General features: G+C 33.4%; 1 protein-coding gene across 1 annotated transcript; it reads right to left on the bottom strand.

The window, feature by feature from the left end:
* Positions 1-5,879: 5,879 nt before the first annotated feature.
* LOC105788864 (histone H4) lies at positions 5,880-6,443 on the bottom strand. The gene has a single exon (XM_012615930.2). It carries the CDS (start codon positions 6,352-6,354, stop codon positions 6,043-6,045), a length of 312 nt encoding a protein of 103 aa, XP_012471384.1. The 5' UTR covers positions 6,355-6,443; the 3' UTR covers positions 5,880-6,042.
* Between the last annotated feature and the right edge of the window lie 7,715 nt (positions 6,444-14,158).

The raw sequence follows: 14,158 nt of genomic DNA, 5'->3' as shown, positions 1-14,158 counted from the left end.
TCTTTCAATTCCAACGGGGCCAATAGAAATAGTAATTGTACCTGGAATCAACTCAATACCAAATTCAACTTCTCTAACAGGAGGCAAACCTGATAATTCTTTCGAGACCACATCTAAATACTCACGTACCACTGGCACTGATTCAATTTTTAACTTTGGATCTTTAGTGTTCAATACAAAAGCAAGCTAAGCTTCACACCCTTTTCTCAAACATTTTTGAGCAGACATAACAGAAATCATAGAGAGAGAACCATCTGACTCATCTGGATCAACCCGAATAATAACACCATTTTCACATTTCAACTCAATGTATTTCTTTCTGCAATTTACTATCACATCATGGGCTGTCAACCAATCCATACAAATAATCACATCAAACTGATCAAACGGCAATAGCATGAGATTGGCCAAAAAATAGTGACCTCTAATCATCAAAGGGAAACTCTTACGTACTTTATCTTCTAACACATACTGGCCTAATGGATTTGATACTTTAATTACAAATTCAGTGGATTCTATAGGCATGTTCATACTAGGCATCAATCTCATACAAACATAAGAATGAGTCGAACCCGGATCAATTAAAGCAATAACATTAGTATTATAGAGAGAAAATGTACTCGTAATCACATCAGGGGAGGATACCTCTTCCCGAGCACGAATAACATATGTTCTTGCGGGTGCTCTAACATCTGATCTAGTCATTGAGTCTCTAGACGATCCTCGCATTTACTCCAACTCCTGTGTTACTTTGTGATCCGCCTCTAGTAGGAGCATTTCGATCTCGCACTCAAGATACTTTTCTTTAATTGTTTCGGGACAATCCCGAATAAAGTGATCTGGTGCACCATATCTGAAACAGGCATCTTCATTTGCTCTACACTCTCCAGGATGAGGTTTACCGCATTGGGCATATTCTGGCCTAGTGGGTTGAGTACTACCCGTACTTGCAACTGTAGTAGTTTGAGCTCTAGAACCCTCAAATCTTCTGCTTCTGCTTCAACTAGAATATCTCGTTGGAAAATTTGATCCACTAGGGAACTCTCTAGGCATCTTGGAAGTAGACTCAAACGATCTCGCCCATCTGCTTTTCTTTGTGTCTTGCGCTTCAATTTCAGCTTTGCCCTTTTCTTTTTCTTTTAACAAATCCTCTACTTTACAGGCTCTCTCAACCAGAACAACAAACTCTCTGATTTCTAAAACACCCACTGACAATTGAATATCATCATTGAGCCCGTCTTCAAATCTCTTGCACATGTTAGCTTCAGTGGGCACGAACTCCCGAGCATATTTACTAAGTCTAACAAATTCGCGTTCATACTCGGTCACAGTCACCTTACCTTGTTTTAACTCAAGGAACTCTTTTCTTTTCTGATCTATAAATCGTTGACTAATGTACTTCTTACGGAACTCCTCCAAAAAGAAATTCCAAGTAACCCTCTCACTAGGTACCACTGACACAAGAGTCTTCCACCAATGATAAGACGAATCTCTGAGAAGTGAGACAACACACTTCAAACATTCTTAAGGTGTACAAGATAATTCATCAAAAACTCTGATAGTGTTCTTGAGCCAAAATTCTGCTTTCTCTGCATCATCGTATTTAGTAGCCTGAAATTCTTCAGCCTCTTGTTTTCTGATCTTATCAACTGGTGGCATTTCCCTGATAACTATACATGCAGCTGGAGAAGCTACATGGGGAACCTGAGAATCATGAGGGGGTGGAGGTCTAACAGCCGGATTCGTGCGAACGAACTCGGCAAACCAATCATTCATAGCTTGGAAAAAGGCTTCTCAAGCCCTCCGCCCTGACTAACTGAAATGGGTCTTTCACTAACATTAACATCTCGTGGCATCGCCCATCCCGCGAGAGTGGGCGACATCTCTACTTCATCTGCACTACACTGCTCGGATCCATAACTATAAAAGAAAACATTTCAAAATCGTCAGGAATCGTCACACTATCAAAATATATATGTATGGCATGTATAGCTAGACTCTTATTCATACTGAATATTCCAAGAACCAACTAAACCTGCTCTGATACCAATAAAATGTAACAACCCCTACCCGAGACCATTTTCAGAGTCGAGCACGAGGCGTTACTTGACTTAACTTAAAAGTTTGGGGCATAAAATTTTACTTTTGATATTAATTTTACTATTCACAACAAAGCTGTCCACCTACGCAGCAGTTACTAAATTAATTATAACTCGAGCTACGAAACTCAAAATTTAGATTCGTAAATTTTCCCTGAAACTAGACTCATATAGTTTTTTACCAAAAATTTTTCAGAATTTTTAGTTCAGCCAATTAGTACGGTTTATTAGTTAAATTCTCCCCTATTTCACTGATTGACTGTCCTGACCTCTTGTCACTAAAATTTAATTATCTCATTGTACAGACTTCATATGGTGTTCTCACTTGTTTCTACAGAAAATAAACTCAATAAAGAATCTGGACATATAAATTACAACTCATAACTATTTTTTATAATTTTTAATAATTTTATAAAGATGGAATAGGGGATTTCGAAAACTACTTTGACCTTGTCTAACTAAAATGCAAATATCTTAGAATACATAATTATTTTGTCTACACTGTTATTTTTCTATGAAAATAGACTCAATAAGCTTTAACTCTATATCTCATCCACCCTCTAATTCATTTTCTACTATCCTTGGTGATTTTTTAAATTCACGTCACTACTGCTGTCTCAAAACTAATTCACTACAAATTTTTACTTTTTCATGATTTTTATGCATAATTTATCACCTAGACATTTATAACAACAAACACCTTCATACTTAGCCATTTTAATAACTATTCATCATCAAATATTTACATATCATCTTTTGGTCATAATTTAAGAATATACAATCGAAGTGACCAAGTCCCTATACATGCCATAGCTCAAAACATTTATCAAAACAGTCCTTGACTCAATTTTGGAAAAATTACAGTTTTGCCCCTAAACTTTTGCATATTTACACTTTTTCTCCAAAGCTCGGAAATTAAACTTCATATCTTATTCTTATGTTCTATAACATGCTGAACATTGTTCCTTTCTATGACAACATCAAATTCTTACTATAACACTTACTTATGAACATTAGGTATTTTTGCCGATTATGTCAATATACTCGTTTTCACTTAAAATCGACTAGCAAAAGTTGTTTAACATAATTCCTAGCTTCATATTCTACCATAAAACATCAAAATAAACATATTTCACCTATGGGTATTTTTCCAAATATGAACCCTAGGTTAAATTATTGCTAAAATAAGTTAAATTAAGCTACCGGGATTTCAAAAACGTAAAGAACATTAAAAACGGGGCTTGGAATCACTTACTATGAGCTTGAGAAAGTGAACAAACACTAGCTATGGCTTCCTTCTAGTTTTGGCAGCAAGCAAGGATGATGAACACAATTTTTTTTACATTTTTCCCTTTTAATTCTATTTATTTACTAAATGACTAAAACACCCTTACTTTAAAAAAAATCTTATTTCACTTATCTCGTGTCCATTTTTGTCCATCACTAACTAATGGTCTAATTACCATATAAGGACCCCTAATTTATAATTCCATAACAATTAAATACCTTTAACATATAAAACTCAACTTTTGCACTTTTTACAATTTAGTCCTTTTGACTAAATTAAGTGCCCAAACGTCAAAATTTCTGAACGAAATTTTCACGAAATCTTTCCGTAAAGTTGTAGGCCATAAAAATATAATAAAAATAATTTTTTTCCTCATTGGATTTGTGGTCCCGAAACCACTGTTCTGACTAGGTCCTAAATCGGGATGTTACAACACGAGCAGAGACACGGGCGTGTGTCCCTTGATACTTTTATATAAATCAAGATAGTAGCTTCACACGGTCTAGCACACGGGCGTGTGGCTTGGCCGTGTGGCACAAATCAGAATATCATCCAGTTTTCACACAGCCTGACACACGGGCGTGTGAGACCATTTCGAAGGGTGCACGGCCTGGCAAATGGGGTCGGACACGGACTGGGACACAGCCGTATGTCCCCATTTCGAATGCCCACACAGGCGTGTGTCTCCTGAAAAAAAATTAATGTTTTTCTAAAAATTCCTTAAGTACTCAGTTAAGTCACGAACCACTTTTAATGTCTATTTGGGGCCTTGAGGGCTCGTATTAGGGACTTTATGAATGAATTTGAATGGTTTTTAATTTGAATGAGAAATGAATATGAAATGTTTGATTGTTTGATTTTATAAGTTCGATAATGCTCCGTAACCCTATTTCGGTGTCGGATACGAGTTAGAGGTATTACACGGCACCTCAGAAAAGCTTGACTCCATGTAGAATTTCCCAATGCACGATCAAGTCTTTCAAAGTCCCCTCCTCTTTTCCAGGTAAACGGTGGCCCTGTAAACCCCAAATCCTATAAATAGTTTGTTTCGACAAATTCCCCAAAATGAGGGCATCGTCATCCAACAAAACTACCCTTTTTTATCATTTTTAAAAAGGATAGTATTGAAGTCTCCAACCGCCATCCAAAATACAGAGGAAGAAGGAATGGTTTCTTTTAATGTTTCCCATAAGGCTGTCCTTCTACATTTGTTCGAGTTACCATAAACAAAGCAATTAAAATAGTCTAAAAGAGTAGCCCAAAGACAATCTTTGTCAGAAATAAATTGAGGGTGGCTTTAGACAATTTCAAGTCGGACCAAGTAGCATCCTTCGGGCCCAAGGAGAGTTGCAAGCCCCTCATGTTAATAATTGTATTATTTTCATGTTTTTTTTAATTTATCTTTTTAATTAACAACTCTTTTATTTATACAAATAAAATAATAAATATGTAATTATATAATAAAAATATATTTTATATAAATCATTATGTAAAAATATTTTTAATTAATAACTCATTTATTTATAATTATATAATAAAAATTAATTTAAATTTTATAATATTAGAATTTACTACACCCATATGAAAAAATAATAATAATTGAAATATTTTATATATAAAAATAAAAATAATATTTGAAATAATTATTTAATTTTATAACATCAAAAATCATCATACCCGTGAAGAAAATAAATATTTAATATATAATTATTAATAAATAATAATTATTTTATATAAATTAAATAGTTATTAATTAAAATATTTTTAACAATATATATATATATATAATATACGTCTTCATTACATAATTATATATTTATTATTTTATTTATGTAAATAAAAGAGATATAATTCAAAATGAATAAAAAAACTTTATAATAACATATTCATTCATTAAAAATTAAAACAACATTTTTATTTCTTTCTTCAAAATTAATTTACTTCCTTAAATATGGAGGAAACAATGGCCAACATTACAAATTTTATTTTCCGACTTATTTCCTAATTTTCCCTTTATATTGGCTATATTTAAAAAAACATATAACAAGAAGATATTTTAAATACCAGAATTTAAAAATTAAAAAATTTTAATTTGACAGTTCTATTGCTTGTTTAATAATAATAATATAATTATTTAATAAATTCATAAAAAGTATTTTAATCATTTTTAACTCTTGATTCAATACCCATTTTCTTTCCATAATTTTTTGTCACCAATCAAACTAATCAAAGCAATAATTCTTAACTTAACCAATGTGTCCGATAGAATTACATCTTCATATAGAATATATCGTACTTATTGTACAAATTTGTATGCCGATATCTTTGTCATGCTAAGGTATCACAATTCAACCAATACGTAGGACAGAGAGAACAGAAACCTATAGCCACCCATCGTTGAGATAAGAGGCACCCACAACTACAAATGTCCAAGTAGAACACTATGTTAATTAGCTATATAATAATTCAATGGGATGCACGCAGAAGCATAGTTGATTGAAATCCTTTGAGAGCATTTCAAATATTTAGAATCACAGTAACATCAACAACGAACTGAAGCAATTACATTAAGGCAGTGGATCTATAGCCAAGATCCATGATTCTACCATAATAAGCATAATACTGCAAAGCCTAAAATACAAAAGTGTACTAAGCTTAACCTCCAAAACCATAGAGAGTCCTGCCTTGCCTTTTCAAGGCATAAACAACATCCATGGCGGTAACAGTCTTCCTTCTGGCGTGTTCAGTGTATGTCACGGCATCACGAATCACGTTCTCCAAGAAGATCTTCAATACGCCTCGGGTTTCTTCGTAGATCAAACCGCTGATTCTCTTCACACCTCCCCTACGAGCCAGACGGCGAATCGCAGGCTTGGTAATGCCCTGAATGTTGTCCCTTAAGACCTTCCTATGCCTCTTGGCTCCTCCCTTTCCGAGCCCCTTACCTCCCTTTCCCCTTCCTGACATTGTAGTCAAAAGCTGGAATTTCAAAGAAAATTTTCAGAAGACGAAGAACAATAAAGAAAACTGAATCACAACTGTGTGATGGATAGGGATTTTGTGGGCATTTATAGAGTGAATGATTGATGTTTTGCGTGTTGTTGCTTTTTTGAAAGTTTGGCGGGGGCTAATCTGAGTGGCACGATCAAATTTTAATCGACGGTTCAAAGTATCTATCTGCGTGAAAAGAATGAGCTACATCTACACTGTTGATTCTTAGTTAATCAACGGTTGCTAGAAATACGAGGTCTTTGTTCGGGGATTGTAGGAATTTCGAATTTCGTATCTGATTTTTCTCTTGAGAATCTATCCGTGTATGTTTAGTAAATTACATATACACCGTTGATAGGATTACCATCGACGGCTGCAATCAATTTTACGACATGTGACACGGATTGTGCTATTTTTAGTGCTTTGACTTTTAAAATTTTAAAGCAGGCGGGTTCAAGATTTTTGAGAAAAGAGTTCTTTTATTTCCATTTTGGCGGATTGCGCTCTCTTAAACAATATAATTTACAATAGAAAAAACAACGTAAAATTAGGCTTAGTTTTGATGGACAGTGTATTTATTTTTGGGAAGTTAAAAATAGTGGTGGCGGTAAGATTAATTACTGTAGTGATGATATTGGATACTATAACAGTGAGATTAGAAACAATGGTGGAGTGTGTGTTTAGATTCAAACGCAGCTGTAGCGGTGAGGTAAGAATAAAAAATAACTATTAAAGACACAGATTAGAATTGATATATAATAGAAGTTTTTAAATTATTTTAATTTTATAAAATTATCAAAATATGTGAATTTATAAATTAATTTAATAACATATTAAAATGTATCTTCTAATATTTTATTATAAAATAATAAAAATAAGATTGGGAAAGAAATTAGTTTAACTTTCAAGGATAAAATGGTAAAATAATAAATAAAAGTATGGGTATTTTTGTCTATTAAAAATACCAACTGCCCCAGTGAATTTTAATTGCTACTAAAATCTCCAGCTGATTTTCAGCATATCAACGTGGTGGAAATGCATTTTCATTTGAATGTCATCTTGAACCAAACAAAGATAGCATGAGGTTGGTAGCAGTTATTTACCCCAACTGCACCTCATTGGCATTAAAAGCCAAACCAAATGAGGCCTTACACTTTGTTCGCATTTGAGATATAAACTTATTTTCTTCACATGGTAATGATAACTTTAATGATAAATGTGATTGATTTAATTAATTTTTTATTCAATTCAATTAGTTTGTATTAGTTCCTCGATCAACTGGTCCAAAGCCTCTTCCAAATCGATATCTCGATCCGACCAGTCTGATTCAAACAATATTGGAAAATGCTTCAATTGCTTGATATTACAATCCTTATTTGATATCAATTTTATGACTCGTTACATGTTTAATTTAGCTTATTATTAACTTTGTTACATTAGGTGCTTGAAGCATTAGGCTTCAAATTGATATATTTTAAGCTTAGATTGTGAAAAGGGCTAGATTGTAAAGTTAATTTAGCTTATTGTTAACTTTGTTACATTAGGGGCTAAATTGAATAAATGTAAAATTTTTCATGAAATTATGTATGAGAATATATAAAATCATATTTTAATCCAAATCTAGGAATCGAAAGTTATATTTATATCGAGATTAGGGACTAAATTGAATAAAATGTAAAATATGGAGAAATTGAAAATAGAATTATATAAGATCATGCATATCATAGCATAGTATGAAAATGTTTGATATTTATTGGTTATATAAAATAATTGATTAGATCAAGATTTGGATCAAAGTGTAGCTAATTAGGAAAAGCTAAAATTGTGAATTAGTCCCTAAAGTATCCACTCATTTCACATTTTGAGCAGGTAAGTTCATATGGAACTTACTATCTTATTTTATGTTATGTGTTATTTTGTGTTTGTTATTATATATAAATATGCTTATATATAATTAGAACATTAGTCAAATTGGCATGTAATGGACTGAATTGAAATGTTATATGATCATTGGTTATTATGTAATAGTATAGGGTACAAATGTGAAAGTTGAGTGATTACAGGACAAATAAATGAATTATGTGATCATGTATAGGGTACGATATGAATTATGAATAATTACAGGGATTGGTAATGTTATACATATACAGAAATGATGCTCGTGTGAACTTAGTAAAAAGTTAGGATACGACTGGCATGCCAAAAGGGTTATATGCATGATTGATTAGAGATGTTATCGGTTATAATGAGATCTAGCATTTGTTGTAAATTCCCAAGTTATATGTAACAGAGCTTTAGCCCGGACGGGTAACGTGATGTAATCTCAGCTTGTGTGAGCAACTTATTTGAATGTTAATACTGTCATGTGCCTAGTTATGACATTATACGCCAAGGATATCCAAATTGTATGCCAAGATTATTGGTAATTGTTACATTTACAAGTAATCAAGGTAAGTCTAATATTTCTATATGAACTTGCTAAGCATTCTTAATGCTTACTCTAATTATTTCCTTTCTTTGTAGATTGTCACCTTATAAGACTTGGCGACCCGGATCAACATGATGCACACACTGTTAACACGACAGTAGATATATGTTCATTTTGAGTCAAGACATTGTGGCATGTATATAAGGGTACCTTGTTGAGTAAATGTGGTAATGGTTAAATTTGCATGTTTAACATGGTACTTAACTTATAGTTGCATGATTTGGCTAAGGATGATGCCTTGTGAATAAAGTTCATAAGTCTTGTATGGTTTAATATGTTAAAGGTTGCAAGTGAATTAGTAGAAATAGCTAGGTTGATGGATGTTTAGAAATGGTCAGTTCGAATGCTAAGCATGATACATAACTTAGTGAATATGTAACACCCCAACCTGACTCGTCCACCGGATCTGGGTATGGAGCATCACAAATGGATCGGGTTCTCATATCCTTAATTAATTTAAGCTAACTTAACTGCTATAAAGAAGACTATAGTAAAATAATATAAAAATAATATCAATAACAATTATTACAACAAATGCCTTAAGCCACTGAATGTTTATGCCCTCACAATTTCAATATTTAATTAAACTATTCACTTACAAAGAGACCCTTAAAATTTTAACTTATTGCTAACTAATTTAGAATCCAAACCTTAAGGACGTCGTCTGGTTACACCGTGATTTATCCTGAGGTGTAGTCTCTAAAGGTACTCTCTTCCTATGTGTATGACTCTAATTGCCTGTGATCCACTATCTTATCACTGTATGGCTAGGTCCCTCCTTTGAGTCATCGACCAACCTCCCAAATCCTACGAACATCAAACAACTATTGTAAGTTAAATAAACTTAGTGAGTCCCTTCTCCACACCATAATTAAACCTTATTGCACGAGGGTAACAATGCAAAATAAACTAAACATAAATTTACTCATTGCTCACTCGAGGCGGTTATTCTTTATCAGGGTGGCGGACTCCACCTGATCCTTTGAGCTGCTCGACTTCCTATCAGACCTTTCTCTTGTCGAAGTTTCCACTCAACTGTACCCTAAATACTTCACTATATCAGCAAATCCTATCATTACTTCTTGTCCTTCCTCTATTACACTTCACCCTTTTTCGCAGTGTTCATTGTCCTCTATCTAACTTGGTTATACACATGTTTACCATCATGTACCTTTATGGTGGTTTTCTCGTCTTTTCGACCAAGTGTTCTTAGGACATACCCTTCTTGGTAGACTTCCATGGTCAGACCAATCCTTGGCCGACTCCTTTATTTCCACACATTAGTCTCCAAGAACTTGTTGACATTTCTGTTATGTGCTGGCCTTCAGCAAGCCTCGCCACTCTGACGTACCGATTCTCCTTCCACCTTATTGTTCACAATGGTGGGATTAAATTCAACAACCCACCAATAACCTAGACCTTTCCTAAGGACTCGCCCACCCCATAAATGAAGGTCAATCTGATTATTTGAACCAAGAGGTTATTGTCCATACGACTATACAAGCCTACCATCTTACTTACTCGTTTCCTCCTTACGAGGATATCATTATGGCAGTGTACCCGCACTAGACTTTCCTCAAAGAGGAATAGCCTTGAAAAATGTGTTGTCCCCTAGACAGAATCATTATCCTAGGGGTGGAATTCCCATCCCTTTCATGAGTTTTTCCCCCTCTCACGTACAACTTCTTTGAGCACTCTCTGATGGCTCTTCATTGTCGATCATTGCTTGCGATCCATGGACAATTTCCCTATTTTCATTCCCATAATTAGGGCATCTCTTGCATGACCTATCTTCGTCTAAATCTTGTTGGGTCTTCAACGATTCATTGTTGGCTTTCACATTTGTCCTTACCACTCACCACTTTCTTTTAACTCTTTTTCCATCTGCGTGGTTTCTCATACTTGGTACACTAGATGTGCATCCCTAACTTGAGGTCCTGGCGTGCTTTTCGCATTTGTTTTCTGGCGGACTCTATGGGTTACCATAGCCGAGCTATGGTCTTATACCCTTCTCACCTCATTTCCCTTGTCTTGACAGACTTACCCCGTGTTTACTATCCTGGTGGACTTTATCTGTGTTTACTGTCCCAACAGACTATCTCTATTCTGTGTTTATTTTCCTAACAGACTATCTCTGTTCTGTATTTACTGTCCAAGCGGACTATCTATTCTGTGTTTATTGTCCCAACGAACTATCTCTATTCTATGTTTATTGTCTCAATAGATTATCTCTTTTGTGTTTACTGTTCTAGCGGACTATCTCTTTGAATGTCATAGAGTCTTTCATCAATGGTCTTACTCATTATAGCTGGTTTTCATAGCATTTTTCACCTACGGTCTTATATTGTATACCTTATACCATGTCGTCATGACATCTTTCATCCATAGTCTTATGCTACGTACCTCATACTAGACTGCCATAGCATCTTTCATCTATGGTCTTACGTCATATAGCATCGTCACGATGTCGCCCTGAAGGACCAGCCGATACCGTCATCACAATAAATACCTTTCCATGATTTTCATTTCCTAAATCATCCTTTAATTAATCCTTTACACAACTTAACTTTGATGTTCGAACACCGCAGTGTTCCCTCCGTAAGGCCCGAAGCTTCGCCTGTTGTAGTAGCTAACAAGGTCACTCATTATTTCTCTTATTAACTTTATCTATCCCATATAGGTTTTTCCTACATTTATCATGCAATCATGCGCATATTATACACATATTTCATAGCTATGTGATGTACGCTATACTATAACCATTTCATGCTTATGCAAACATGGCATACTCTGACAATAGAGATTGTAACGTCCAAGGTTGGAGTTTTAGGAACTCGCCTGATACTTTATCATCTCCTCATACTAGCTTTCTTGAACGCCAGAGCTTCCGTTTTTCTGATAGCTAAACATTCTAACCAAAATCACGGGTTATACTCAAAATTCTTAGCTTAAACCTATGTTTTAGAAATATGCAGAACCCTTAAAATGGTTCCAAAGTCCATAACTTCATTTCTTAACTTTTATGTACACAAAAAGGCTAAAAACCTTACCAGCTTGTTGATTTCCTTACTTTTGCATCTCAATCCTCATGAAGTTCGCTCCATGCAAAACCTTCCATAACTATTCCTTCTTCAAACTGCCAAAGAAGATGAAGAACAGAAGAAAATGAAATAGATTCGGGAAGGAAATCATCATTAGGAAACCATTTCTCAATTATTTATAGCCCTTCTCGTACTATTACCAACCTTTTGAGAACTATCAATTGCTAATTATTATGTCTCCCACAAAGGAACCGTCTGGTTCTATTTTAACCAAACCAATTTGGTTTTCAACCATGTCCAATTCAGTTTCCAGCTTTCCCGTTTCTTCCAATAGAGGTCGCTAACTTGCGGTCTTTTTTAATTTAGTCCTCCTATTATTTCAAGTTTTCTGGTTATCAAAAATCCGAGTGTTACAAAATACTTTGGTTAGTTCATGTCAAGCTAATTCCTTAAATTGTTTAGTTATTAGTTTTCATAATAAAACATGTTTGATACAGTAAATGAAATATTTAGATATGATGTAACACCCCCTAACCCCAAACTATCGATGGAATAGGGTTATGAGGCATTACCGGACATATCAGATAATTTACAATAATTCTTAAATAAATAACAAACATATTAAGATAAAATCATAAAATCATATAATATTTTATTAATTGACTTCATTTTTAAAAATTTTAAAAAGTTTTTAAAGATTTCGCTTATTTTTACATAAAACCCCCGCAATTAAAAATCATATCATTTTCAAATATAATCAAATCAACCAATTCATGTCACATTCTCATTTTCTATTCTAAATTCCTTCTAATCAAACTCAATCGATATACTATCAATTTAAATTTAATAATGTACTAATTAAATAAAAATAAATAAGCATCTTCCATTATAGTTCATAAACTTATAATACTATTTTTTTTTAACCATTTATATTAAAACATAATAACATTTATACACATCCTATGTATATGCCACATTACCAAAAGAAAATATACATAACCAAGGTTATGCTGAAGTCGGGTCTGGCTTTGGATGCTGGTTCAGTACTTGACTTCTACAACTCGCATACGTAAACAACTGATGTTGAGTATGCATATACTCAGTGGTATCACTATAATTCAATTTATACTTAAATATAATAAATCACACACATACTTTTCATTACAATTATCACTACTAATAAATAATTCAATCTTTTTTATATATTATCAATTAATTATATATATAAATATCATTTTTATTTCTTTATTTCAAATTTCACTCTTCACATATACTATGTCATTCGAGATTAGCTTTATCAGTAAATTTATTCCATTTATCCCTATTAACTTGACTCGGACTCGGCGGATACTCGGATTCCAACCAAACACACCAATAAACGATGAATCAAGATGCGATAGCGATAATGAAGAATAAAGAATAAGAATAATATTCAACACACAAAGTGTGAATCAGAATAAAGATTCGACACACAAAGTGCCGAATCGTAATAAGATAATGAGTCGGCACATAAGTGCTCGATCGAAGTTTCGGTAAATACCTCGTACTCTTCCATATCCTATGGCATGCCAACTATATCCGACTAGCCCGACTAGTTAATAGGGTATTTAATTCACTTTTCAGTACAATTTCCAACTTAGTTTAGTATCAATTATAAATTCCTTATTTCAATCAGTTTCACAATATTGCAGTAATTCATTACTTCAGTAATTTCACAATTCAATGCATTATACATACAATATTCAGTATTTTCACAATTCACTCAGTACTCAAAACAATATCCAGTATTCCATAATTCAGTTCAGTATTAGTTTCAATTTCAATACCACATTATAAATTTATCATTTTTAAGCACTTACCTTAAAATACTTGCCACACATAATTAACAATTTAAACACTTAATAATAATAATAAAGTTTGAATTATAGTGATACAAACTGTGATTCTCGTGTCTATTCCTCGTCCACTTTTTCTTTTCCTTTCTTCGTGGATGCCTCGGGTGCGATATTAGCTACGAAAAAAATTAAGATAATTTTCATAATCATTGATACAATATAATTTAACTGCTGAAATTTTTATCTAGCTTTTACTTTAATTCCAATTTAATCCTAACTAAACCTATATGTTTTTCTTTCTCAATTCATACCTTTTACTACTCAATTTCTTGCCAAACTCACATTTAACTATCTAATTTTTATCATATTTTCATAATTTCGAATTTATTTCAATTTAATCCCTAAAATTCAAAACT

This window comes from Gossypium raimondii, chromosome 2 (assembly GCF_025698545.1).
Source record: "Gossypium raimondii isolate GPD5lz chromosome 2, ASM2569854v1, whole genome shotgun sequence".
In the NCBI taxonomy this organism is placed as follows: domain Eukaryota; kingdom Viridiplantae; phylum Streptophyta; class Magnoliopsida; order Malvales; family Malvaceae; genus Gossypium; species Gossypium raimondii.
Note: the sequence above shows the minus strand (reverse complement) of the source record. Positions and strands in the feature narration are given on the sequence as shown.